Source organism: Prionailurus viverrinus, chromosome A1 (genome assembly GCF_022837055.1).
Source record: "Prionailurus viverrinus isolate Anna chromosome A1, UM_Priviv_1.0, whole genome shotgun sequence".
Taxonomy (NCBI): domain Eukaryota; kingdom Metazoa; phylum Chordata; class Mammalia; order Carnivora; family Felidae; genus Prionailurus; species Prionailurus viverrinus.
Window position 1 is genome coordinate 109,241,083 of NC_062561.1, and position 27,316 is coordinate 109,268,398.

Consider the following 27,316-nt stretch of genomic DNA (forward strand, 5'->3'; position numbering starts at 1 on the left):
AGCAATGCAGAGCTTGTTTGGGATTCTCTCTGTCCCTTCTTTCTGCCCCTCCCTCTCTCTTTCTCAATAAATAAAATTTACTAAATAAATAAATAAATAAATAAATAAATAAAATGCACTCTTCTTACATTTTATACATTTTGGAAGGCAATTTAAATCCTTTGTGTGTGGCAGGGAATAAATCAAATGTAAATAAAACAACAAAAAAAAGCAAAAATAGATATAATATTAGTAGACACTGCAAGATTAACTCCATGGAGATTGTATCACTTTACTCATTCACTTTTACAGCAAAGTATCATGATTAAACATCTGAGTTTTTGCCAATCTAAAAGGAAAGAACTAAAATCACAGTATACTTTTCATTTTTGTTTCCTTTATTAGGAATGAAAATATAAATCCTATCACATGTGTAGTGGTTGTCAAAGTTAAGAGTCTTTTACTTTATGGCCCCTGTATTTTAAGTCATAGTTAGAAAAGTCTTCATTCCACAAAAATATAGGGAACTCACATTTTCTTGTGTAATATCGTAGTTTTACTTTTTTTACATTATTATGTCTAACATACTTGAAGTACAAATCCAAATTTATCTTTACTCTAGTTATGTGACTCAATACCATTTACTGATCTTTACTGATTTAAGATGATGTCTTTATCATATACTAAATACCTGTGTGTATGTGGATCTATTTGTGTTTCTTTATCTTACTCTGTTAATCTCTTTGCCTATTAGTGTGCCAATTACACACTGTTTTAATTACTGAAACAAAGTATTTTTGCAAATCTGGTACAGCTAGCTCATCCTTACTGTCCTTTTTTCAGTTTTCCAACCAGTTACTGCTTATTTTTTTTCCATTTGAACTTCAGATTCCTCTGCCTAGTTCCACACAATGCCCTCCACCAAAAACAAACAAACAAAAAAATGATGGTCTTTTTTATTGGGATTGCATTATTTTACAAAGCAACTTAGAGAGAATGGACAACTTTAGGACAGTGAGTATTACCCAAAAATATATTTTGCCTTTCCCTTTGCTCGAGTAGATTCTATACACTTTTGGAGACTTTTAAAATTCTGAAACCATAATTGTTTTTTGTTTGTTTTTTTTTAATTTATGCAAGGCACTTTTTTAAGTTGCTATTTTAAATGCTGTCTTAACTACCTTCATATCATCTAACTGAAACCTGTAAGTATATATGGAGCTTTCTGATTCCTGTATATTACCTTTTTTACAGCTCCAACGACCTAAAATCCAATGTTCCAAATTTGGTCTCATAATTAAGACTCAACTATTATACAATGCTTCAACGTGTACAAAACTCATACACTGTAATTTGTGTTCACCTTTCCAAACTTACGTGCATTTGCTATACAATTTTATACTTGAATATAATGATTAAAAGCTAAAGCATGTAAATGATCATATAATTTCACTGAGAACTCAAGAAACAGCATTACATTATCATTAAAACAAAAACAATGTCCAGGATAAGGAGAGTATCACAGGATGAAATCACACAGGACACATTTGGCTACATCAGTGTTCAAAGAAACGACATCACAGTGATTTTTATATTTCAGCTATAAAATGAATAAGGTCTGAGGACTGAATGTAAAAAACAAAAAATAAAAATAATTCTTTTACAAAGTGAGTTACTTTATTAAAATCATTGAATGTATTCATTTTAATCTTTACAGTTCAATAGTCATTTTCATAAAATATAATAAAGCTGAAATACACCTGTTCTGAAAAGCTATACATTGATCAATATAATTTTAACATTATAAGACATTTTAGCATGCAAAGTACTTTAATTTCTAACACAAAATCAAAGCATTCATGTAATTTATGAGTCACAAAATTAAAAAGATAAAATATACAGTTCCCTCATTTTCCCATTAAACCCATTAAATATATTCTAAAGAGACAGTATTTTCTTTGCATGGAAACATAGAAAAAATCTGTTTATCCATCTAAGGTGCTGCCATGCTCTTCATAGAGAATTCCTTGGTTCAACCAAATCCAGATATGAATCAGTATGCCATTGTGAAAATATTACCTGCCTTTCCCCCTCCCATCCCAAATAAAAAATACTCAATAAAGTGAATAAAGTGAATCACCTTTACAAAGAAAACTATCTGTCATGTGTTTTATTTAAAGGAACCTCATTAAGTATTTTTACAGTGCTCATTTTTTTTTTTTTTTTTGGAGAGATTGAGTGTATTTAGGCATGCATGCAAGTGTGAGAGGGAAAAGGAGAGAGCGAATCCCAAGCAGGCTCCACTCCCAGTGTGAAAGCCAATGCAGGGCTTGATCTCACAACCGTGAGGTCATGACCTAACCCAAAACCAAATTGGAAAATGCTGTCTCCCAAAGCTGCTTCCAAATTGGAAAATGTTAATTTCTTTTTGGTAAAGGGAACAGAGTAAAGCAATTTCGTATGACTCACACTATAAAATTTAATTCTCCATTTATAATTTATAGTATTATTTTCTCAATTTTAAGAGAGAACTTTCTCAATAAAATTTCTGGTAAAAACACATGTCCAAATCAATATTTGTAATCCTTATCTTTGGTAGAATGTTTTAAACTAAGAAAGAGGAAGGATATGAGAAGTGACTTCAGTATTTATCATATGAAAATAGAATGTTGCTCTGCAAAGACAAGGTTGAATGATTTACCTTTATTCAGCAAACTGCTAATGTCTAAACTATCTCATCATTATGTATAGACTCAAATATTCTGTAAGAAGTAAAAAAAAATATATCATTTACTCACACAGTCCTTCTTTGCCTATGTAGAGCCCACATGATTTGAAGTTCCAAAGGTACAGTAATTGTAGATTTTTAAAAATCACTTGAAGATTCAAACAGCTTGCAATTTGGAGGAAACAATGAGTATTTTGATGTGATTCACAGTATTCAAAAGGAACATATGAAATCTTCATGAAAGTATTTACAGGATTTTGATAATAAACTTCCTAACTATAACTAAAATTGATCAAATCATATCCTGAGTACTTCTTACCACATGTGAGGCAGTAGGCAGTTTAGGAAACTAAGGTAAATAACAGATGAATTTTTTACTTTGTCTTTCTTTCCCAACTAATAATGAATGTGCATAAAAATATAGCTATAATATAGAAGTCTATGAACAAACTATGAATAAAGGATTATGAGAATTTTGATAGAAAAGGAATATACCTAGAAGAATCAGAAAGGAGTCATAAAGTTCTGATAAAATGAACCCTGAAAGTGGATAAATCTTCATCTAGGGAAATGGCACGTAGGATGAGGACATATGAAGCCAAGAGAGACTGGAGATATTCAAGGCTGTTTGATTTCTAGTCACCAGTGAGTCTAGAGAAGTTTGAGTTTTAGTTTTTCAGGGTTTATTGTTTTTTTGGGGGTTTTTGTTGGGGTTTTTCTGAGAGAGAGAAAGAAAGAGAGTGCAATGCAAGCGTGCATGAAAGAGTGTGGAGAGAATCTTAAGAAGGCTCTATGCTCAGTACAGAGCCCAACTCAGGGTTCGGTCTTAGGACCATGAGATCATGACCTGAGCTCAACAGTTGGATGCTTAAGTGACTGAGCCACCCATGCACCCAGAGAACAGGTTGTTTAACTTTTTTTTAATGTTTATTTATTTTGAGAGATAAAGCGTGTACATACATGAGCAGGGGAGGCACAAAGAGAGAGGGGGAGAGAGAATCCCAAGCAGGTTCTGCACTGTCAGCACAGAGCCCAAGGTGGGGCTCAGTCTCATGAACTGTGAGATGATGACCTAAGCTGAAATGAAGAGTCGAATGCTTAAATGACTGATTCACACAGGCACACCAAGAACAGTTTTGTGTTTTTTGTTTGTTTTTTAAGTAGTAGGCTTACAGGAAAATTTCAGAAAAATGAGAAATGAGTGGGTGGTATGAGATTAGAGCCAGCAGACAGATTAATACCGAGACATAGAGAGAGAGAAAAGACCAAGAGACATGAAGCAAACCAAGAAGAGACATTAAGGAGACCAGGGGACATAAAGGACAGACAGCCTGACGGTGAGGCAGAGAGACTGAGACAGCAACAGATGCTAAGAATGAAGAGTCAGAAAAAGAAAAAGACGACACAGACATGAAGGAGAAAGTAAAAGGATAATCATTTTGTTGGTGTTGTATAAAGGGGCTTTGTGAATGTCTGCAGACAAAGAAAAAAGTTAACCGTGAAAGACATCAGCAAGAGAGAAGACTAACAAGAACCAATTAAGCATCATTCCAGAAAAAGTGGGTGGGAGGGTTCAAGTAACAGCAGGAGTCAAGACTCACAAGGCTGCATAAGAAAAAAAGTAATAATGCTGAAAAAACACACAACGAATAAGCATTAATCAAGATAAATAATAAATGAGAGGTCCTATGCTACAATGCAGTGGAACACTATCAAGCAAAGAAAACTCTCAATAAATACTTCCTTAAAAAATCAAAGTAATATATATCAATCAATTATCAATCTGTCAGCCTCAGTCTAGTTCTGCTGAGCTATCAGCAGTCTAAATACAAAGAAGACATGCTTATCACATATGCAACCTTAGATTTCAACTGTCTAACCATCCACAATTCTGTCACTATAAGGCTATATCTCATTACTCAACTATTCAAACCAAACTGTTGGATTTACCAAACACTTCCTTCTCCCTCATCCCCCACATCCAGCCATTCCCCTAACAGCAGCAACTGATTCTTTTCACTATATCTTTTAAACTGAAAGATAACTGACATATAACATTATATTAGTTTCTGGTGTACAACATAATGATTTTTTTAGATACTGCAAAATTACCTCCACAATAAACCTAGTTAACATCCATCAACATACACAGTCACCAATTTTTTTCGTGTGATGATAACTTTTACTCTTTTAACAACTTTCAAATACACAAGACAATATTTTTTTTTAATTTTTTTTTTCAACGTTTTTTATTTATTTTGGGGACAGAGAGAGACAGAGCATGAACGGGGGAGGGGCAGAGAGAGAGGGAGACACAGAATCGGAAACAGGCTCCAGGCTCCGAGACATCAGCCCAGAGCCTGACGCAGGGCTCGAACTCACAGACCGCGAGATCGTGACCTGGCTGAAGTCGGACGCTTAACCGACTGCGCCACCCAGGCGCCCCCACAAGACAGTATTTTTAAAGATAATCACCATTCTGGATATTACATCCCCATGACTTATTTTATAACTGGGAGTTTGTACCTTTTGACCCCTTTCACCCATTTTGCCCACTTCCCACCCTCTCCCTCTGGCAACCACTTCCTGTTATCTCTAATTAGGACTTTAATCTTTTTTTTTTTGGATTCTACATATAAGCAAAATCATAAAGTATTTATCTTTATCTGACTTATTTTACTTAGAATAATGCCCTCAAGATCTATCCATGCTGTCACAAATGGCAAAAGTATCTTCTATTTTATGGCTGTTAACACATTTTCTTTCATTCATCCAATGATGTAAACTTTGGTTGCTTTCATGTCTTGGCTATTGTATATAATGCTACAATAAACATAGGGTGCATTTATCTTTTTGAAGTGTTTTCACCGGGTAAATATGCAATAGCAGAATTGTTAGATAACATGGTAGTTCTATTTGTAATTTTTTAAGGATCCCCCTACTGTTTTCCATACTGGCTACACCAATTTACATTCCCATAAACAGTTCCCAAGAGTTCCGTTTTCTCTACACCCTCAACAACACTTGTTATTTTTTAAATTTTTTTAATCTTTATTTATTTTTGAGAGGGAGAGAGAGAGAAACAGAGCGTGAGCAGGGGAGGGGCAGACAGAGAAGGAGACACAGAATCGGAAGCAGGCTCCAGGCTCTGAGCGGTCGGTAGTGAGCCTGACACGGGGCTCGAACTCACAAACTACAAGTTCATGACCAGAGTTGAAGTCGGACACTTAACCAACTGAACCAACCAGGCACCCCTCTTGTCTTTTTAAAAATAGCCATTCTGACAAGTGTGAGACAATATCTCATTGCGGTTTTGATTTGCATTTCCCTGATGATTAATGATGCTGAGCACCTTTCCCTGTACTACTGGCCACTCGTATGTCTTCTTTGGAAAAATTCTATACAGATCTTGTGTCCATTTCTTAATTGCACTGGTTTATTGTTTTTTCTGTTTTGTTTTTGTTTTTTGCTATTGAGTTCCTTATATTTTTTGGATTTTAACCCCTTATTGGATATAAGACTTGTAAATATTTTCTCCCATCAGTAGTCACTGCTCATGTTTTCTTTTAGGAGTTTTATGCTTCCAGGTCTTATGTTTAAGTCTTTAATCCATCTGGAGTCAGTTTTTGTGTACAGTGTTAGATAGTGGTCTAGTTTCATTCTTTTGTATGTGACTGTGCAGTTTTCCCAACATTTACTGAAGAGACTGTCCTTTTCCCTTGTATATTCTTGGCTCCTTTGTCATAGAGTAACTGATTATATATGCATGGGTTTATATCTGGGCTCTCTACCAAAATGATTTTTTGAAATGTTAAAAAGATTCTGGTAGTGGCTTCCCTCTTCATTTAGAACTTAATCTAAATTTCTAACCCAGAGACTGATAAAGCCCTAAATACTCTGGTTCCTGCTGTCTTTCTCTCTCCAATTTCATCTCTAGCTACTTTACACACTACTTGCTATCAATCCAGACTGACATTTTTTTAGTTCCTTCAATTCATGAAGCTTCTAAGTCACTTTGTAGTCTGCATTTGTAAGTCCTTCTACCAGGAATATTCATCCCCTATTCCATGCCTTGGGTTTCTTCAGATGTCAGCTGGAATTTCACTTCCTCAATGAGACCTCTTAATACCCCTACATCCAAAATGAGGAAAACTGGTTCCCTTCCTAGGGAATCTCATAAGCATTCTGTGTGTTTCATTCACAGCACTTAATCACAATTTGGTATTATTTATTTGTGTACTTATTTGTTCAGTGTCTACTTCCCCTAAAAGGATACCTTATTGTAGGTACCAAGGAGCAAAGACTGCTAAATCTCCAAGTGCCTAGTACTTATAAATCTTTAGTTATTTGCACAAATAAGCAATATTTTAAGAACATTCTGCAATGCTCTTTTCTAATCAGATTGAAAAAAGTATCCAAAGAATGGCTAAGAAATCTAAACAAAGCACCATCTCCAGAAAACTGAGAAATGTGTTCGTAATTAGAAGGGACATTGTAAAACATGGCAATGAAATTAACTCAAAAATTAGTCAAGTTTCTATTATATGCCACTGTAGTGGATGCTGAGGATGCAGTTGTAAATAAAATAGACTATGGCCAATATCTCAAATATTTTTAATAACACAAAATCGCAAATATAAATTCCTAAGTCTCAAAAAATGAGTATTTGTTGGCTTTAACAGACAATTCTAGGAAAAGCTTTACCAAAGCATTTTGTTTCCAGTTATTTAGCAAAATGTTAGTGAAAATTATTTAGAGGAAGGGAGAAAACACTGTTCCAGGGTTTGATTTCCACATTAGAGATGTACAGAATGAGTCTTTAGCAGTAGAAGAAGTAAAGATAATAGCAATCACCTAGGTTTTTGTGAAAATTCGTAATGGATGGGAAACCTCACTAAAATGGAATCAGAGGGTTCAGCAGGAGTAGCGCTCATGCCCTAGCATTCATACCTAACTGCAGACTCAACAGGAAGAGACAGACTTGACCTTACAGGCACTTGACCCTGCATGAGGATGGTACTCCACTACTCCACCCAAGGAATAGACGCGTTCCTCATTCTTCTCACCCCACTGCCACCCACGGGTAGCTCTACCAATGAGAAGCCACGACACTTCAAACTCCCCAGTTTACCCCAATGGACTTTTTGTTCTGAACCACCTTCCCAACTTACCCTTTTTCTCCTTAAAAAAGCATGTCTCTCCTTTGTTCCTTAGACTTACCTATGGTTTTGCTTCAGCTTGTTTGTCCCGGATTACAATTTTTTTTTATTCCCAAATAAACCCACCTTTTGCTAGTAAAATAACTAGCATATCTATTTTTAAGGTTAACATTTTCTAGGACAACCAAGTGAATGTCCATGTATTACTCTTAAACTAGTCATAATATATTTCAAAATATGACATTGAAAGTTAACAAAATAGGTGCTCTTTTTACGACGGTAGAGCAGGGGGAAATATCATGCACTAAGGGCTAGATGTAATGTGCTTTGGTCCTTCAGACAAATAAATTCACCTCTCTAGGTCACACTTCTCACAACTGTAAGATGGGAGTTTGGACCAGATCCTCTATAAGGATCTCTGAAGCTCTAGTCATATCTCACAATACAATTATGTAGGAAAATAAATAATCAAATTAAAATGTTCTCTGGTGATAGAATGATAATAAAGTTCTTTCATTTAAAATTTTTCAAAATCACAGCTCTAAATTTTGAAAATATGATAAAGACGTTTTGTAACGACAAAAGTGTCATAATTGAAATTTCACTCCTTCTTTCTTGAATTATAATATGTGACATTAAATTTCAACCAAATCAATAATGATGCTCACCGATACTGATATGTCCTCATTTTTTCTCTTAACACTGGAGTCAAACAAGACATTTCTCCCTCGTCTTTCACAGTCTTGATACACAATCAGTCGAATTTGGCTTGGATCAAACTCTGGCAAAGGCCAACTTTAAAGAAAAATAAAGATCCATTAGTTACTCTAATAAATACTCCACATAAATTCCTAGAAATAAAATCTATATAATAAAACCCTAAGCTGTGGTATTGCTATAGAATATATAGCAGTTCTTTCTATTAAATACCATCAGTTAGTTTAGGACTAAAAACTCATACGGCAATGACATTTTATTTTATTTTTTTTTTTTAATTTTTTTTTTCAATGTTTATTCATTTTTGGGACAGAGAGAGACAGAGCATGAATGGGGGAGGGGCAGAGAGAGAGGGAGACACAGAATCGGAAACAGGCTCCAGGCTCTGAGCCGTCAGCCCAGAGCCTGACGCGGGGCTCGAACTCACGGACCGCGAGATCGTGACCTGGCTGAAGTCGGACGCTTAACCGACTGCGCCACCCAGGCACCCCAGGCAATGACATTTTAGATTAAAAAGTAAAAACAAAAGTTCTAGGAAGTGTATATAAAATATAGTCATCCCATATGAATCTAAAAATGGTTAACTTAATAAAAATATGTGGCTACATTTAATGTAATGAAAATACAAATAGTTTCATGGCATGGACCCAGGTGGCTTAATGCTAACCCACATTTTTAAACAGTTTTATTCTGATTCTTTATATATAAATGTAAAAACAGAAACAGTTTTCAGATTAAGTAACAGCAGCTAATTACTTATAGAAACAATAACAAGTAAAAAAAAATAAGGAATGACCAAATGCAGTTGAAATTCTCATATAAAGCTCGTGTGAATAAAAACTGGCTCAATTTCCTTAGAGAGCAGTTTTTTATTTTACTTTATTTTACTATTTTATTTTATTTTATTTTATTTTATGTTTATTTATTTTGAGAGAGACAGAGAGCATGTGCGCAAGTGGAGGTGGGGCAGAGAGAGAGGAGAGAAAGAGAATACCAAGCAGGCTCCACACTGACAGGGCTCAAACTCACCAATCGTGAGATCATGACACAAGCCAAAATCAAGTCAGACACATAACCAACTGAGCCACTCAGGCACCCTGGCAAGTAGACTTTTTCTAAATTCCTATATCCAACTCTTTAGTTCCCATGTTCCTCTGATGAGCCTTTCCAATCAAGCTTTTTTGATGTTTTTAAAGTTTATTTATTTATTTTGAGAGAGAGACAGTGTGAGCAGTGGAGGGGCAGAGAAAGAGGGAAACTCTCAAACAGGCTTCACACTCAGCGCTGAGCCTGATGCAAGGCTCAATCCCAGAACCAGAAAATCATGACCTGAGTCGAAATCAAGAGTTGGACACTCAACCGAGCCCCCAGGCACCCCTTAAAATACATATAATAAATAGACAAAATCTAGTAAAACTGATTTTTAGTTTTACTAGCAATTCCGTGCCATGCCATTACACAATAATCTTCATAACAGCACTGTTATGGAAACAATGCAAATGTTTATCAAGAGTAGAATGGATAAACATATTATCGTATACTCAGACTATGAATATATGTATGTATTCAGACACAATAAATACAATGAATGAACTTCAACTATAGACAAAAACATAGATCAACCCTGAGTAAAAGAAATTAGACAATGGTATGCTCACACAAAACACACACACACAGTTACTGTATTTTTCCATTTACACAAAGTTTAAATCAGATTAAGTTTTACATACAGATGCATATTTAGTTTTTAAAACTATAAGGAAAATGAAGGGATACCGTCAAAAGTTTGAGAGTGGTTACCTCTGGGGATAAGGCTGGAGGTGGTGGTGGTATAACCAGAAAGGTACACACCAGGTAGACTGGGCACTATGTTCTATTTTTAGACTTGACAGTGCTTACATCAATATTCACTCTAGAGTATTAAAAAAAGCCACTTCTTTGGTTTATGTATGTTTACATATGCATTCTTTGTCATAATTTAAAAAGATTAAAGAAATGAGTAGATAAGGGAAAAGAGAGAAAAAGAGAAAACAATGAACTGTATGGTAAAGATACCTGTCCAGTGAACTGAATACAATACACCTGATGGGACAGTTGCTAACTGCTATTCCAGGGGCTATGTGTTGTTACTTAATGTCAGGATGAACGGTCAATTCCTCACAATCCATCAGTTACAACTCGTGACTGGGTTCCTTCACCTCCTTAAGAGAATCATAACACTTAATGCATCTTAAATTGACCCATAACTGGCAACATAAAATATCTTCATTCCAAATTCTTGACAGTAAATACAATTTTAATTTTCTCCTGTCTAATCCTTAGTAAACATCTGTATTAAGAACTGATTTACCGGGGTGCCTGAGTGGTTCAGTCAGTTAAGCATCCGACTTTGGCTCAGGTCATGATCTCACGGTTCGTGAGTTCGAGCACAGCATCGGGCTCTAGATTAACAGCACAGAGCCTGGGGCCTGCTTCAGATTCTGTGTCTCCCTCTGTCTGCCCCTCCGCTGCTTGCACTCTGTCTCTCGCATTGTCTCAAAAATAAATAAACATTAAAAAAAAAATTTTTTAATAAAAATTAAAAAAAAAAAACTGACTTACCAAACTGTGGCTTGCTGTTATGCAAAGGAAACTATAAAAGAATACACACCAACATATAGGTAAGAGGAAAGAGGTCTTATGGAAACTAGAAAGAACATTTTCGAGAGGAAGAAGAAATACCAGGGCAGTGACTAAAAAGCACCCACTAGTTGTAGAACAAAGAAGTCTGTGGGGACCATGGCAAAGACACTTCTAAGGAAGTTCAACAGATTGCAGAGGATTGAAGAATGAATAGGAACAGAGAAAATACCGAATTTAGGACAAATGTCAAGGAAATAAAGAAAGACATGAAATCATGGAGGGACAGCTTTTTTTTTTTGTTATTATAAAGGACACATGTGAACATATTTACATACTGATGACGATGAATATAAAGTGGAAGAGAGATGATGACAGATACAGCAAAGCCTCCAAAGAAGTAGAGTTGGATAGATATAGACTACAGGTGAAAGGATTCACATCAAACAGGAGAAAGGATAACCCATGCACTAGGATGGAAATAAAGGAGGCAAAGATGGACATGCATATAGAAAGAACTGTAAATATAAAGGTAAGATGTTGAGAAAATTCATTCTAACAGCTCTAATTTCTTTGTAAAATAGATGAAGGGAAATAAAATTGTAAAATGCAGGAAAAGTAGAGAGTAAAATAGAGAAGAACAGTGATGTGGGAATGAAAACTACGATGACTAGGAGACATAAGGTTTCTGGGAAATTCAGGAAGTCTACATGATGTTCAAGACTATGAATATATACCTGCCACCAACTACACAGTTAAGTCATTTTTTCTAACAAACACTCCTATTCTTGAATTTGGATCAGATTGAGCCAAGGCAAGGACTATGATAGGGAGACAGGACAAAAACAAAGGGTAGCCTGGGAGATAGAACAAAAGACTGACAAAAATATACCTGGAATGATGGACAGTGAAATCTAGGCTCGTTAGGTAAGAAAGTGAGGAGGGGGGAAGCTAACAGATTAGAAGAACATGAAGGCAGTGAGGTCAAAGTGCTGAAATAATATGAAGAGCTATGGGGGGAGGCAGGAAGACAAGGACTAGAAAACCATCATCATAGGGTAGAATACTAGACTTAAGACACTAGAGGTGTAAGATATTAACTATTAGAATGAATAGTTCATTCATTCATTCAATACAAATATGTGCCTACCAAGTGCCAAGCACTGGTTAGGGCAAGTTAGGTAAGAACCTGCTGTGGAAGCAAGAAACAGCAAGAGCAAAGTAAAAAAGAAATGGATATGTTAACTTCAGATAAATAGCTGATGAAATAAAGAAATCAAAACAAGGAATCAATAAACTGTGATAGAATGTGGTAGTAAGGATATGCTATGTGAGTCAGTAAGGTATATTCATTTTTTTTAAGTGCATATCTGGACGAAATGTTCTGAAGAAAATGAAAACTTAGGCTTTGCTAGATGTAGAGTATTCCAACAGAGCTGGAATGAGCAGTGGCCACCATCTCATTCATCCAACACCCTGTGATCTCAAGATACACAAAGAATAAAATCTAAATTCCTTTGCTTAGATGTAAAAATGACCAAAATCCGGCCCTGATCTACCTTTCCAGACTTCCTTCATGTTACCCATAGTATCAACACAATGATCTCAAAGGTGCAAAGACATACCACACAATTTCACAGTTCCATACCTTTGTATGAGTTACTACCTCCACCTGAAATATCCTCAACCACCTTGGCAAAACTCCCATTCATCCTTAAAGATCTAGCTTAAATGTCACCTCTGTGGAAGCTCTTTAGTAATTCCACCAGCAGAGTTAGCTGTTGACTTCTGAGATTACAATGACTTTAGATTAGAAATCTAGTAATATTTTCCACACTGTACTTTTTATCTGTTCACATTTTCTTCCACTAGAAAGAGAGATCTCCATAAGGAAAGCTTACTTATCTTTGTTTAGTTTTTTTTTTTTAAGTTTATTTATTTATTTTGAGAGAGAAAGGGACAGCACAAGTGGGGGAGCGGCAAAGACAGACAGAGAGAAAGAATCCCAAACAGGCTCCATGTTGCCAGCACAGAGCCCAACTTGGGGTTCAAACTCACAAAACCATGAGATCATGACCTGAGCTGAAACCAAGAGTCAGACACAACCTACTGAGCCACCCAGGAACCCCTCATCTTTGAATTCTTCGATCCAAGCACATTAAATAAGTAAAACAACATAATCTCAAGAAACCAGTCAGTTACGCATCCAGCTCTTGATCTCAGCTCAGCTCAGGTCATGATCTCACAGTTCTTGAGTTCGAGCCCTACAATGGGATGTGTGCTGATGGCGCAGAGCCTGCTTGGGATTCTGTCTCTCCTTTTCTCTGCCCCTCCCTCGCTTGGGCTCTCTCTCTCTCAAAATAAATAAACTTGAATGAATAAATAAATAAATAAATAAATAATGAAAGATTGATAAAATGGACTAGATCAAAATTTAAAAACTGCATATCAAAAGAGACTTAAAAAAAAAAAAAGGCCAGCCATAAACTGGAAGAAAGTATTTCAAATGTATATAACTGAGGAAAGGATTTGTATACAAAGAACTCCTACAAAGCAATAAAATAATCCAATTTTAAAATGGGATCAAAAGACTGGAGCATTTTACATAAGTATGTATGTGAATAATGAATGATCAAAAGCACATGGAAAAGATGCTATCAGTACCAATCATTAGAGAAATGCAACTTAGAACCCTCCACAGCTACTAAAATAGCTAATATTAAAAGGACTAATACACCAGTTGATGGTAAGAATACGAAGCACTTGGAATTCTCACACACTGTTAGTAAGAGCATAAAAGGAGACAACCATTTGGTAAAATTACTTGGCAGCTATGACCCAGCAATTATTCTCATAGTACTTGACAAGAGAAATAAAAATTTATGTTCCCAGAAATGCCCCCTCCGGTTTTATTCATCATAGCAAAAAAACTGGGAACAGCATAAATGATCATTAATGGGAGAATGAATAAACAACCTAGAATGTACATTTCTACAATGAAATACCATTCCAAAATAACGAGCAATGAGCCACGGATAACACAGTAACATAGATGAACCCTAAAAACATTGTTAAGTGAAAAAATCCAGACACAGAAGCATACATATTGTTGTTGTTGTTTTTTAACATTTATTTATTTTTGAGAAGCAGAGACAGAGCATGAGCAGGGGAAGGGCAGAGAGAGAAGGAGACAAAATCTGAAGCAGGCCCCAGGCTCTGAGCAATCAGCATAGAGTCCGATGTGGGGCGCAAATTTACAAGCCAAGAGATCATGTCCTGAGCCAATTGAGCCACCCAGCTGCTCCAGAAGCATACATACATATTGTTAATTTCATGTATATGTAGTTCTAGAACAGATAAAACTCATCCATGCTGAGAGAAACCCAAACAGTGGTTGGTCAGAGGTGGAGGGAGCAAGGGGGAATGGACTAGAAAAGTGCATGAAGGAACTTTACGGAGTAACTGAAATATTCTAGATCTTGATTGGGGTTTTAGTTAAACAGGTATATGTATACATTTTTCAAAATTAATCACATTATACACTTAGAATTATGTGTATTTTATGTAAATTTTTAAAAAGAGGATTAAAAAATAATAAAAATAAATTTGAAAATTAAAGAGGATTGTAGGGAGAAAAAACAACACTGTATGTAACCAAACTATGTATTTACATTACAGACTTCTCATTAAAACAGAGATATTAAACATTTACCACACTAAAAGCACAATGCCAGGTGCTGGGAATATATCTGTTGTCACATTCTTTATCTATGTATTCTTTCACTGACTTAAAAGCATTCATTAAGCACGAAAGGAAAAGATAACTATACCATGAGAAGGTTCATAGTCTAATAGAAAAATAATCAATTGGGGCGCCTGGGTGGCGCAGTCGGTTAAGCGTCCGACTTCAGCCAGGTCACGATCTCGCGGTCCGTGAGTTCAAGCCCCGCGTCGGGCTCTGGGCTGATGGCTCAGAGCCTGGAGCCTGTTTCCGATTCTGTGTCTCCCTCTCTCTCTGCCCCTCCCCCGTTCATGCTCTGTCTCTCTCTGTCCCAAAAATAAATAAACGTTGAAAAAAAAAAATTTTTTTTTAAAAAAGAAAAATAATCAATTTATCAATCTGATATAGTCTATGACTGAGGCAAACTTAAAATCTAGTCAAGACATTTGCATAGGGAGGTCAGTAAGGACTCACTAAAAATTAATAGTAAATGATACACAATAAATAATAAAATTTAACACACATTATCTATTATATACCAACTACTGTTCTAAGTGCATTACATGTGTTGATTCATTTAATCTTCACAACATTAATTCATTTGATCTTCGTAACAACTCTATTCCTATTTTATAGGTAAGAAAACTAAGGCAGGGAGAGATTAAGTAACTTGCCCAAAATGACATAGCTACCTACTAAAAATAGCAATGCTGGGTTTAGATTCCAAGTATTATGTCTGTGGAGTACAGGATCTTAACGATTATTCTGTACTATAGATTAAGCAGGAAGTACTACTTAAAGCTAACCATTCTCTTCACTGAAAGAAGAAAACAGCATGTGTTGTAATTCTTAGTGACTGTAGCTCAGGAGCGTGCAGTGTAGTTTGTAGCAAACTACAAAGGCAGGCTGGAGCCAGATCACTCAGAAGCACTTCACAGAAACAGAAACACAAAAGAACCTGATCATTCAGGCAGTGAATAAACAAGGGTGTCAAACAGGTGAAAAGATCATTTGTGCATTTCAGAAAATCACATTGACAGAAAATCACATTGAGAAGTGACTAGAATGGGAGGTCTAGAGGTAAGATAAACTTAACAAAACAACAGCACTGAAGACAGAAAGAAAGGGACAGAGTTAGTTATTATTTAGGAGACAGACATGACCTGAAAGGTTGTATATGAAGAGTGAGGAAAGAGGATGGCTGACTCTCAGGTTTCCAATTTGATGAAAACAGGTATCATTAACCAAGGTGGAGAATACAGGGGGAAAGCAAGTTTGGGATAAGGGCATAAACAGACTGAGTTTGGAGAGTCTGAAACACAGCTGCAGAAAAGTGTTCAAGAGACTGATGAAAAAATGCTCTGGAGCGTAGGAAGAAAGCTGAGACTAGAGTTTTGGACAAAGGAATTACTGACACGTGTTGGTACTGAAATTATTCAGGAAGAACATATTAGTTGAAAAGAGAAAACAAAGTGAAGGACCAATAAACTAGAATTTTAGGACATGGCAATAATTAAAGGACAGGTAGAAAAAAAGCAGAGAAGCCAGGGAAGATCAGTAAAGACAGACCACTAGAGAGAAAAAAGAAAACCCATTGGTAAGAGGTTATTTCGAAAGTCAAGGAAGATCTAAAAAAAAAAAAAAAAAAGAAAAAAAAAGTCAATATTAAGATAAAGGAATACTGTACAGTACCAAAAGCCAAATTTATAAAGGCTAAAAGTGCCCATGGGATTTGTCAATTTGGGGGTCTTTGGTACTCTTGCAAGAACGCTTTCAGTGGAAAAGTGCGATGGGGTGGGGGTAATCACACAGCAATGGCAATGGAATGAAGGGAAAAGAGCTGAGACAATTAAGATAGTAAGTATGTGTGCTATTTGCAAAGGTTTTCCTGTGAAAAGGGAAGAGACAGGAATAACGTGCCCATATAATTCACCACATACACTGCAGAGTTTTAAATGTAAAGGAAGATCCTAAACACACAGGAGTAAACTGAGATTATCTTGGCAACCAAAGTCTATAGTCACCCCAAACAGGTAGGTGAAGTAGGGGCACCTGGGTGGCTCAGTCGGTTGAGCGTCTGACTTCGGCTCAGGTCATAATCTCACATTTTGCGGGTTCGAGCCCCACATCAGGCTCTGTGCTGACCGCTTGCTCAAAGCCTGGAGCCTGCTTCGGATGCTGTGTCTCCTTCTCTCTATGCCCCTCCCCCGGCTCACGCTTTGTCTCATTCTGTTTCTCAAAAATAAACAAATGTCGGGGCGCCTGGGTGGCGCAGTTGGTTAAGCGTCCGACTTCAGCCAGGTCACGATCTCGCGGTCCGTGAGTTCGAGCCCCGCGTCAGGCTCTGGGCTGATGGCTCTGGGCTGATGGCTCTGGGCTGATGGCTCGGAGCCTGGAGCCTGTTTCTGATTCTGTGTCTCCCTCTCTCTCTGCCCCTCCCCCGTTCATGCTCTGTCTCTCTCTGTCCCAAAAATAAATAAAAACGTTGGAAAAAAAAAAAATTTAAAAAAAAATAAAAAAATAAAAAAAAATAAACAAATGTAAAAAAAAAAATTAAAAAAAAAAAGAAAAAGAGGTGAAGCTACAAGAGGCTTTTTTTTAAAGAAAAAAATGTAGACAGATCTTCATATATCTTTTATACACATATATATATTCTTTTATTCTATCTACCTATCTTTATATCTAAAAAGGGTATACACCTAAATGTATGTATTTCCAAATTTATGAGAAGGTAGCAGAGAAACAGTTTAAAAAAGCAACCAGAGAAAACTGTTGGACTAAGATTCCAAACAAATTAGGACACAGTATCCTGGGTAAGGCTAATGAACTACAAAGTACACTTACTGAGGCAAGAAAAAAAGGATCTACAAATGAAAATTACTGCAGATAGGTTTTCAGGTTGAAGAGACTAGAAACTAAGCATTTGTACTGATCACTTCTGTTTTTTCTAAAAAGTAGAAGTCAAGCACGTACCTAAATATATATGAGATAGATGTGTGGCCTGAACTGGGGTATAGGGTTTGAGAGATAAAGGTCTGACAAAGTCATCAAAAAAAAAAAAAAAAAAAAAGAAAGAAAGAAAGAAAAAAAAGCAGGGGGTGGGGTGGGGTGGGGTAGTGCTAACCTAAGAAAAGCATAAGCCAAAGCACTATCAAGCCAGCTGAGCTAAAAACTATAAATCTGTGATAGGACTAATTTTTTCAACTATCACAAGTTAACCTAGGTACGGAAGGGGCAAAAGTAGACAATGGATTTAACAGGAAATCTTCTGAGTAGCTGCAATGGAAAACCAGGGGCAAGGCTGTTAAGAGTGATATTGAGAAAGAAATTCTGGACACATGGTCAGGATGGAGGTGATGGAAGGAAAACAAAACAAAACAAAACAAAAAAAAACAGTAGTCTCAATGAAGTTAGACAGCAAATTTATATGAGAGATCAAAGGATATGAAGTTGTGGTCAGAATAGGAGCATCCCAAAAAGAGAGTAGAGTCAGTTCATACTTAGGCTCAAGGCATAGCTAAGAACAGATCAAGGTAGACAGTAGGAGAAAGAGAGTAAGAGGAGGTACTGTGAAGCCAGAATGTTAGATGTGTGGGTTGCCCAAGACGATGGTGCAAAGTGATCAGGAAAGAAACGCTATCACCTAAATGTCAAAGTTCTTGAAGAATACGAGGGAGCCATCTGGTAGAATGTCAGCAGTGGATGCCATCAATAAAATAGAGCAAAGTGTGTTCTTATGGCAAAGGCCTCAGAAAAGAAGAGGTTTTCATGAGAGGACAAGAACAATCTGCCAGCAATAATACGGGCCAAGTTCCTACAGCCAGTATTGGGTAGTGTGTGGAAAAATAAACACCCATACTGAAAGGGCAAAAGGAGGAATTACGGCCCATGATAACAAAAATGTGGAGAAATTGCAAAGAAAATGAAAACACAAAGAAGGAATTCTAAATGGTGCAGAGAAAAGGCAGCATAGGCATTAATGGATGGGGAAGGGAATGATGGGGACATGAAGAAGGCTCAATACCTGCAGGGCTCAGACTGTGGGATATGCCTGAATAAGAACAGAGATGTAAATAACACAGCTTTATATTTAAATAGAAATCTTGTGTGAAGTTGTTTTGACAACAGAAGGTCTTACAGTCATTCACTGTTTAAAAAAAAAAAAAATGTCTGATCAAGTTATCTGGAATGAGGGGCACCTACTTGGCTCAGCTGGTGAGCCTCTGACTTTGGCTCTTAAGTCATGATCTCACAGTTCATGAGGTCCAGCCCCACAATGGGCTCTGTGTTGACAGCTCTGACACTGGAGCCTGCTTTGAATTCTGTGTCTCCCTCTCTCTTTCTGCCCCTCCCCGACTCATGCTATTCCTCTCTCTCTCAAAAATAGGTAAACATTGAAAAAAAAATTTTTTTAACTTATCTGGAAAGAGATGGGGCGCCTGGGTGGCTCAGTCAGTTGAGCATCCGACTTCAGCTCAGGTCATGATCTCACAGTTTGTGGATTTGAGCCCCACATCAGGCTCTGTGCTGACAGCTTGCTCAGAGCCTGCAGCCTGCTTCAGATTCTGTGTCTCCTTCTGTCTCTCTGCCCCTCCCCCGTTCATGCTCTGTCTCTGTCTCTCCAAAATAAATAAATGTTAAAAAAAATTTTTTTAAGTTATCTGGAAAGACATCTGTGACTTAGAAGACTAAATACCTGAAATGGAGAGGGTTTACTGACAGAGTTATGATTTCCCTTATCCTATAATAGAAACAAGTTGTGAATCCTGAAATTTATAGACACGCCAAACTGAAATTGACTAAATTGATCTGTTACCAAAAAGGTGCCTGACGAATTAATTCTATTTGAAATATACTTGAAGAACATATTAAATACGATAACCCCAAAGCGACTCCTTTAATAGGCAAATAATTGTAAACAGTTAACAGTAATCTTAAATTTATTCAGTTTTCAAATGAAAAATAAAAGAGAAGCATAAATGACCTACCTAACATCACTGTTCTGGTGAGGCTATCTGGTCTCCCCCATTCCATTCACACCCACCTCTATCTTCCACTGGCATTCACTTCTACTCAGCACGCAAACAGTATGGCATGACCCTTTATTATACCAAAACCTAATCTTTGATATCTAATCGACTATGCTTTCTACTTCACCTTGTTGCCTTTTTATCAAAATTTAACTGAAGACATAACTAAGTCAAATCATTAACAGTGATAAGCACACCATTCACAAAAGTTATTTGTAACTTTTGCTATAGCAAAACTTTCCTCAGTATTAGGCTACTGTGTTCAACTTAATATTAATTTAAACATTAGTAAGAAAACTACTCGATAAACCACAAACTATTTTAAGACTCTATACAGATGTTATTTATAGTTTATGTTAGCTTATCTGCTCTGCATGTTTTTTATCTAACAATTTCAAAGAATGCTAACAGAAAATAAACATGCCAGAAGAGGCACCTCCCTTAACACACTGACACTGCTAAATCATGCATTCTCGATGGGAGCAAGATGGCTTCCCAAGAGGAGACAAAACAATCTTAAAGGCTCCTTGGGGGGGAACAATAAAGGTAAAAAAAAAAAAGATTGAGAAACATCAGGCTAAATGTTAGTTTGTATCTCAACACATTTAATGATTGTCACACTTAGATGTAATATCTACATATTTTACTTTTTCTTTCCTATTTGACCAACTCTTTTGCCTCAACAATTAAATTTCATGCACTTGTAGATAAACACCACCTAGTCTTCTCTTCCTCTACTCCTACTTACATTTGATCATCCAGATATTTTCACTTTTTCTTAAAATCAAAGTGTCTGGAATAATCTATTACTATAGAGTATATGTATCAGACATGATAAGTTCATTTATTCAATAATCATTTGCAATGCCTACTATGGAAATGGTACTGTTAGTTGTTCTTTCCTGGGCCTTATCCATCAATGTTGTCTCACTGAAATGGAAACATGGATGGTGATGCAAACTAACACTGAGCAACAATTAAAATCTTACGCTCTTACAAGACATAGAGAGAGAAGGGAGCCAAGTACCTATACATGAGGAATTAGAGAAATTGCCCCCAATACTAGCAAACATTCTGAGTTTGGTTAAAAAAAAAAAAAAAAAAAAAAGAATTTCTGTAGAAAGAAGTGAAGAATGGATGAAGGGAAGGAGGGAGAAAGAGAAGAATGCTAAACTAGGCTACAAAAGATAATCAAAAATCTTTCTCAACATAACAAAGTGGCAAGAAGTGGTCACCATCAGAACCCCAAAGCACAATAGCCAAAAAGCACCACATTCAATTAGAGAAAGATATTCTGTACATGGAGCAGGTGACCTGAGTTTTTGAAAACCTGTAGACAAATTGTGCTTTACAGAAATCTGCTGCCAATTAGTCAATGTTCAATAAAATAACATTCACCATTCCCTCTAAAACACAGTGACCAGCAAAGAACTGGCAACTGAATGCATATTTAGGTCTTAAGCTAAAAATAAAATGTCACAACAAGTATAGTTTTTTAAATTCCTCACTCCAATTAACTTTTTCTTTTAATCTGGAAGTTCCAACTATATCAGATAACAGAGCACCTTATTTTCCTTTCGATATATATTTACTGTGAATTGAAAAAGATAACAATAGTGAACATATGGGTCTGTATGAGCAATTCCCAATAATTTCTAGTAAAAGGACACAATTTTAATATTTCAAAAAATTTGGTATCCAGTAACTGAGAAAATATGAATAAAGGCTACTATGAACTCAGTACAGTATTAATCAAAAGAACATCTATATACTTGTGAAAAACGAAACTACATATTCAACAGTTATTTATTCAGTTTACAGATAGTTTATATAAAATGTGTTTATAAAGCCAAGGACCTAATTCAATAAATCTACTACAACTCAGGGGTTGAAACACCTAATATCAGGATATATACAAAATTAAACAAATCACATACAGGATTACAGGAACCATAAAATACATGTGAAAATTACACTGTACAAAGTTTTAAAAGTATGGAAAAAAGATAAAATATAAATCACCGTCAGAGTATCACTGCATTTCTGCTAGGAGTCACACATTAAAGAATTGTTTAAAGTACATTTTCTTAAGAAAGTAGGATTATCAGTAATAAGGCATCATTATTATACAAATTCTGCTTTTCAAGAGAATTAAAAAAAATTTTTTTTTAATGTTTGTTTATTTTAGAGAGAGAGAGAGACAGAGAGAGCACTAGCAGGGAAGGGGCAGAGAGAGGCGTTGTGGGGGGGAGACACAGAATCTGAAGCAGGCTCCAGGCTCTGAGCTGACAGCACCCAGGCCTCGAACTCATGGGCTATGAGAACAAGACCTAAGCTGAAGTATGACACTAACCGAGTGAGCCACCCAGCCGCTGCACTTTTCAGTACAATTTAAACTCATTTTGTAAACAGTGAAAATTCCTCCCACATTGATAACTTGCTAATCACAAATTTTAGTTTATATATTATTTTGGTTTTTCTTGTTTCAGTTTCTTACTAAGTACTATGAGATGATGAGAGAGATAAGGAATATAATGTACCTTCAATTAATTTCCTTAACAAGCAAGTGAATGAATGGCTGTATCAGAAAGTACCATTTCAATTCAAGAAGCTAATTTTTTTTTTAATTCTAATATAGTTAACACAGAGTGTTAATTAGTTTCAGGTGTACAATATAGCAATTCAACAATTCCATACAACACCCAGTGCTCATTACAAGTGCACTCCTTAATCCCCATCACCTATTTCACCCAGGAAACTGTATGTTTCTAATTATTTCTCTTTCTAAGAAACTGAAATTCTCTAACCTGACAGAAAAATAATCCCATGATTTATATGTTAATCTCAGTTCAAAGAAATCAGTTATCAGTTTAGGCCTTTTCTTATCCAAAAAAATCTTAATTTTTATATAAGCTGTTTATATCCAAGTATTTCTCTCCAATTACGTTTAATAAACTAAAAATTATAGTAACACTAGATAACCTTTAATCTGTTTATCTTATCATTGAAGTCACAATGAATTCAATTATACCTAGAATATTGATGAAATCCCAACGTTGTCATTTACATTTTAATGAAAAGTATAGTCAGCTAATTGGCTGTAGGGTTACTATTATTTTATCAAACTAGGCATTTACTAGTTTGTGAAAAATAATATAAAAATATATACCATATATAAAGTAAAATATACATTTTATATGTAACATAAAGTAAAAATATAAATATTACTATGCATAAAGTAAAAATATAACCAGTTACCAGCATTAAAGATCCCCAAATCCATTTATACCTACCCGCTAATCTAACATGTATAAAGTCACATGCATGAAGTTAAAATTTTACAAAAAGTATTTCAAAGTAAACAAATTAATAATCTACAATATAAATTCTTGTTGAAATGGAACTCAGCAAGAGTAAATTTCTGTAAGAGGATATCATATATCACATCTACTGTAAGAGCTCCTTAATATTTTTCAGCATCACATACGCCTAATTGAAATATACCTGACTTAGGTGGTTTTTAACTCTCTGACATTAATCTGTATACCTGAGAAATTAAGAACCCGTAGTGGAACCCCAAAAGAATGTTAAAATGAGTTAAATAATTCAAAGGGCCAGTATCCAAGTTGTTAACTGAGTTACACATATTGAAAAAATACTTTAAAACTTCATAGTAGGATTCATTAAAAATATAAAAACAATGTACCTTAGTCTAAATTCACTGCTAATTCAGATTATTTAACTCCAGTCATAAATGACTAATTGGGACACGTAAGATGTTCAGAGCATAAAAAACATTACCAGAAAACTTCAACCCCATGTCATTAAAATTAAAGAATAATATTAACTATAAAAACAATAAGATTATAAAAAATAGATTATGATTAATAAATTAATACAATATCAATTTTAATTTAAATTTTACTTATATATGTATATGAAATACAAACACAATAGCAAACTGCTTTTCAAATATCTGTAATAATTGCTCCTATGTAAACATGAGAAAAAAGAGCAGTGAATGACCGAGTAAGACACATATACACCAATGATCAATATACAGTACTTATAAATTATACATTTAAAATAATGAAAACCATCTGCTTAAAACATTCTCAAGAAGTCCTTCTAATTAAATTTATCATCACAATTTTAATCTACTTTTCATAAAATAAGTATATCTAAAAGTCTCAGCATTTAAATTTTTGCTTCAGATATTTTGAAGCAAACTTATCACCAAATTTATAACTAGATTTAGGATGACTCTGAGGTACAACATTTGAAAATAACATCTGAGGTTTAACTGTACATTAGTGGCATTTCTGTTTCTCTTACACAGTTCCACTTTTCAAAATCCCTAAAAACTCCAGTTATGCACAACTGCCAACTCAGGTTAATAATAGCAATGAACCATATTCATTTGAAACCACAAGACTGTCAGGTGATATACCAAGAAGTCTGAATTTAACTCAAATAAAAGCTTCTCCATGCTGCAATGAAGAAGGCTTAATCCTAGCAACAGAACCATGCGCGAACGAGAGTCTTTGGGAAATCTATTGCCCATGACAAAAGTCTATTTTTGCATAAGTCTTCAACTTTTCAGTCCTACCATTTCACAACTAGGATCCTATTCTTTTGTTGCACTGAAGACTCTGAGATTTTTAGAGAAGCATATTATGACTACATTTCAATTCCTTTATGTCTTCTATAAATACATAATTAAAGAAAATCAACCTAAGTATTGTGTCAACTAAGTGCTTCCCTGGCAGCTGCTGCAGCCTAAGAATGCCGATTTTTTTTTAAGGGCGCTTTAACTCAACAATAGCTGGTCTGCGCAGAGGCAACCATGGCTAGTTTCCAGCAATTCAACAATCCCCATCTATAAGGAACTTAGGCTAATCTAATAAACAAGAAAACAGAATAGCTCCTTTTTAACTTCTCTGTGTCCCAACTCTGCCATGTCAGACAAGCACACACACACATTCTTGGAAGCCACACCAAGCTTGTATTCTACCCAGATGACAAGCAACTGGAAAAGCAAGCCCTGATGATCACAGCAGCAGTCACATGTAAACTGGCTCATTAATCTGAACGCCGTGTTGAATTCAGACAGACAAGTCTAGCACAAAATATGACCTCTGAACTTATAAAGTTTATATTTATAAGATTATTCATGTAAAATATAAAAATAAAAATATATTTTTTATATACTTCAATAAAACTACCATGTCACATTACTTGGTTGGTTTTGAAATAGAGATATTTCAGCTTGCTTTAAAAACAGTCTTTCACCGGGTTTGTATTTTAACATATATAAGCATGTTCTTTCAGAAAAAGCAAAGAGACCATCTGTGTATTATGCTGATATGACTACTGCAGTAACACAAATGCCTTAATACAATAAGCTATTAACCCACAACCTAATGGGCAATATGCTAAGACCAAGAATCATTCCCCACATCTAACATGGCAGAAACACAAGAACGGGCTCTGAATCAGCCTAACTTAGATTTAAATCTCAACTCTGCCACATAGGGGCTGAATGTGATCTTAGAAAATGCCTTAACTTCTCTGGTCCTCAGAATGCCCATCTGTAAGACAGGACTATCTCTATGATTAGTACAGGCATTGTGTTTTATCTCTTTAACACTTAAAACAGTGTGCCACACATATCTAGAATTCAGTAACATTTGCTGAATTACTAACACGCTGCTAGAACTACCTGTCTCTTCCAAGTACATTGCCTTTTGTCTCGACTGTAAAGACTCTAACTTTTCTTTATTTTAATTGTAATACTTTATAATTAATTCTAACAATCCTGGTACTTGTTGAGATATATAAATATCTGCCACAGTGGTACTAGCAATTTCTCCACAATTCATTAGGCAGAAACTTAAAGTCCATCTTTCATCTTTGGGGGCATGGGACAGATGAGTAATTTCTATATCATCTGCTCAATTTTGTTGGGAACCTAAATCACAGCATAATGTATAGAGATGCTAAATCACTGTGTTATATGCCTGAAACTAATGCAGCATTGTGTCAACTACACTCAAAAGAAAACAAAAATTTTTAATAAAAAATAAAAAATCCATCTTTGATTGTTCAAGTTAGAAACCTGCATACAGACACAAAAGCAAATTGAGTGATTCACAAGGTCTAACAGATCTAAGGTTTCACACGTCATTCATAACAGGCCTATAATGCAAATCTGGGTTTATTATAATCACATGTAATACAAGCATGTTTACTTCACCACTAAATGTATTAAAGGGGAAAAAAATAGAAACAACTATTATGCCCGTCAATAGGAGACTTGATAAGTAAACTGCACTACATTCATTCGGTAGAATACTGTACAACAATGTAAAAGGATGAAACAGAGCTCTATACAAAGATCTCCAAGGTAATTACTACATGAAGAAAAACAAGGTTCAAAATAGTATGTATACCATCATAGTGAATGCAAATAAACATAAACATAATATTCTCGTAGGTACATTAAAGTAAAATAAGATAAAGTAAGATTTTCAAGTAAGATAAATATGAAACTCAATACAAAGATACACAAGCACCTGTTAAAAAAAAAGTGATCCCCCCAGGAAATAAAAGTAGAAAGTGGAAAAAGGAAGGAAGACTTATTTTCAAATTATGTTCTTTACCTCTAATCGGGTACCAAAACTTTACGTTCATTTCAATAAGCACTTCTTTGACTCCCCAAGACACCTTCTTGTCTAAGAAATACCAAATAGCTTGATAATCATCATAATCTTACAGAAAGACATGATCTGTTTTTCCACTGAAGAACTCGTCAGAGAAAGCTTGATAGCCACTAGTTCAAAAACCAGCATAGTGTCACAAAACTAAGAAAAAAAATGGAAGAAAAAGGAAGTGTTCCAAAACAGGAAAGCCAGTGGGTGAATTAGCTTATTTCTCTAATGTCAACCTACTGAAGTATTTTTACCTAGAGGCTCAAACCAAAAATGCAGAAGTTACCAACTCTTATTTATTCTACCTCCGAAATGTCTCACGTCAGACCACCACCCCAAACACACTGGCACCATCCTTATATGAGCTACCGCATCTAACTACTTAAAATAGTCTCCCAACCTCTACTTCTGCCCCCCTCCAGTTTACTCTCCACAGTGTAGCCAGAGTGGGAAAAATCTCCATAGCATAATTGTCTTCTTCCCCCCAACAGAAAGCCCTAAGCTATCAACGTAGTGGATATACAGTGGATGTACCACTGTACATCCCCTATCTTGGTACTTAACAGACTACTGTCGTAATTTCCTGTTTATTGTCTCCATTTTTATCAGACCATAAGCCCTGCGAGGACAGGACCATACTTCTCTCTTGCACA

At 35.6% G+C, this 27,316-nt stretch overlaps 1 protein-coding gene across 3 annotated transcripts in view; it reads right to left on the bottom strand.

Moving 5' to 3' along the window:
* FNIP1 (folliculin interacting protein 1) overlaps nucleotides 1-27,316 on the bottom strand; it is a 153,833-nt gene that overhangs the window by 83,792 nt on the left and 42,725 nt on the right. For 2 of the 3 annotated variants that reach the window (XM_047873308.1, XM_047873297.1), the window contains exon 2: nucleotides 8,535-8,661. The exons of the other annotated variant lie outside the window; for it this stretch is intronic. In XM_047873308.1, the coding sequence (XP_047729264.1) occupies nucleotides 8,535-8,661 (127 nt within the window). The remainder of the gene's footprint in view (nucleotides 1-8,534; nucleotides 8,662-27,316) is intronic. 3 annotated transcript variants of the gene reach the window in all.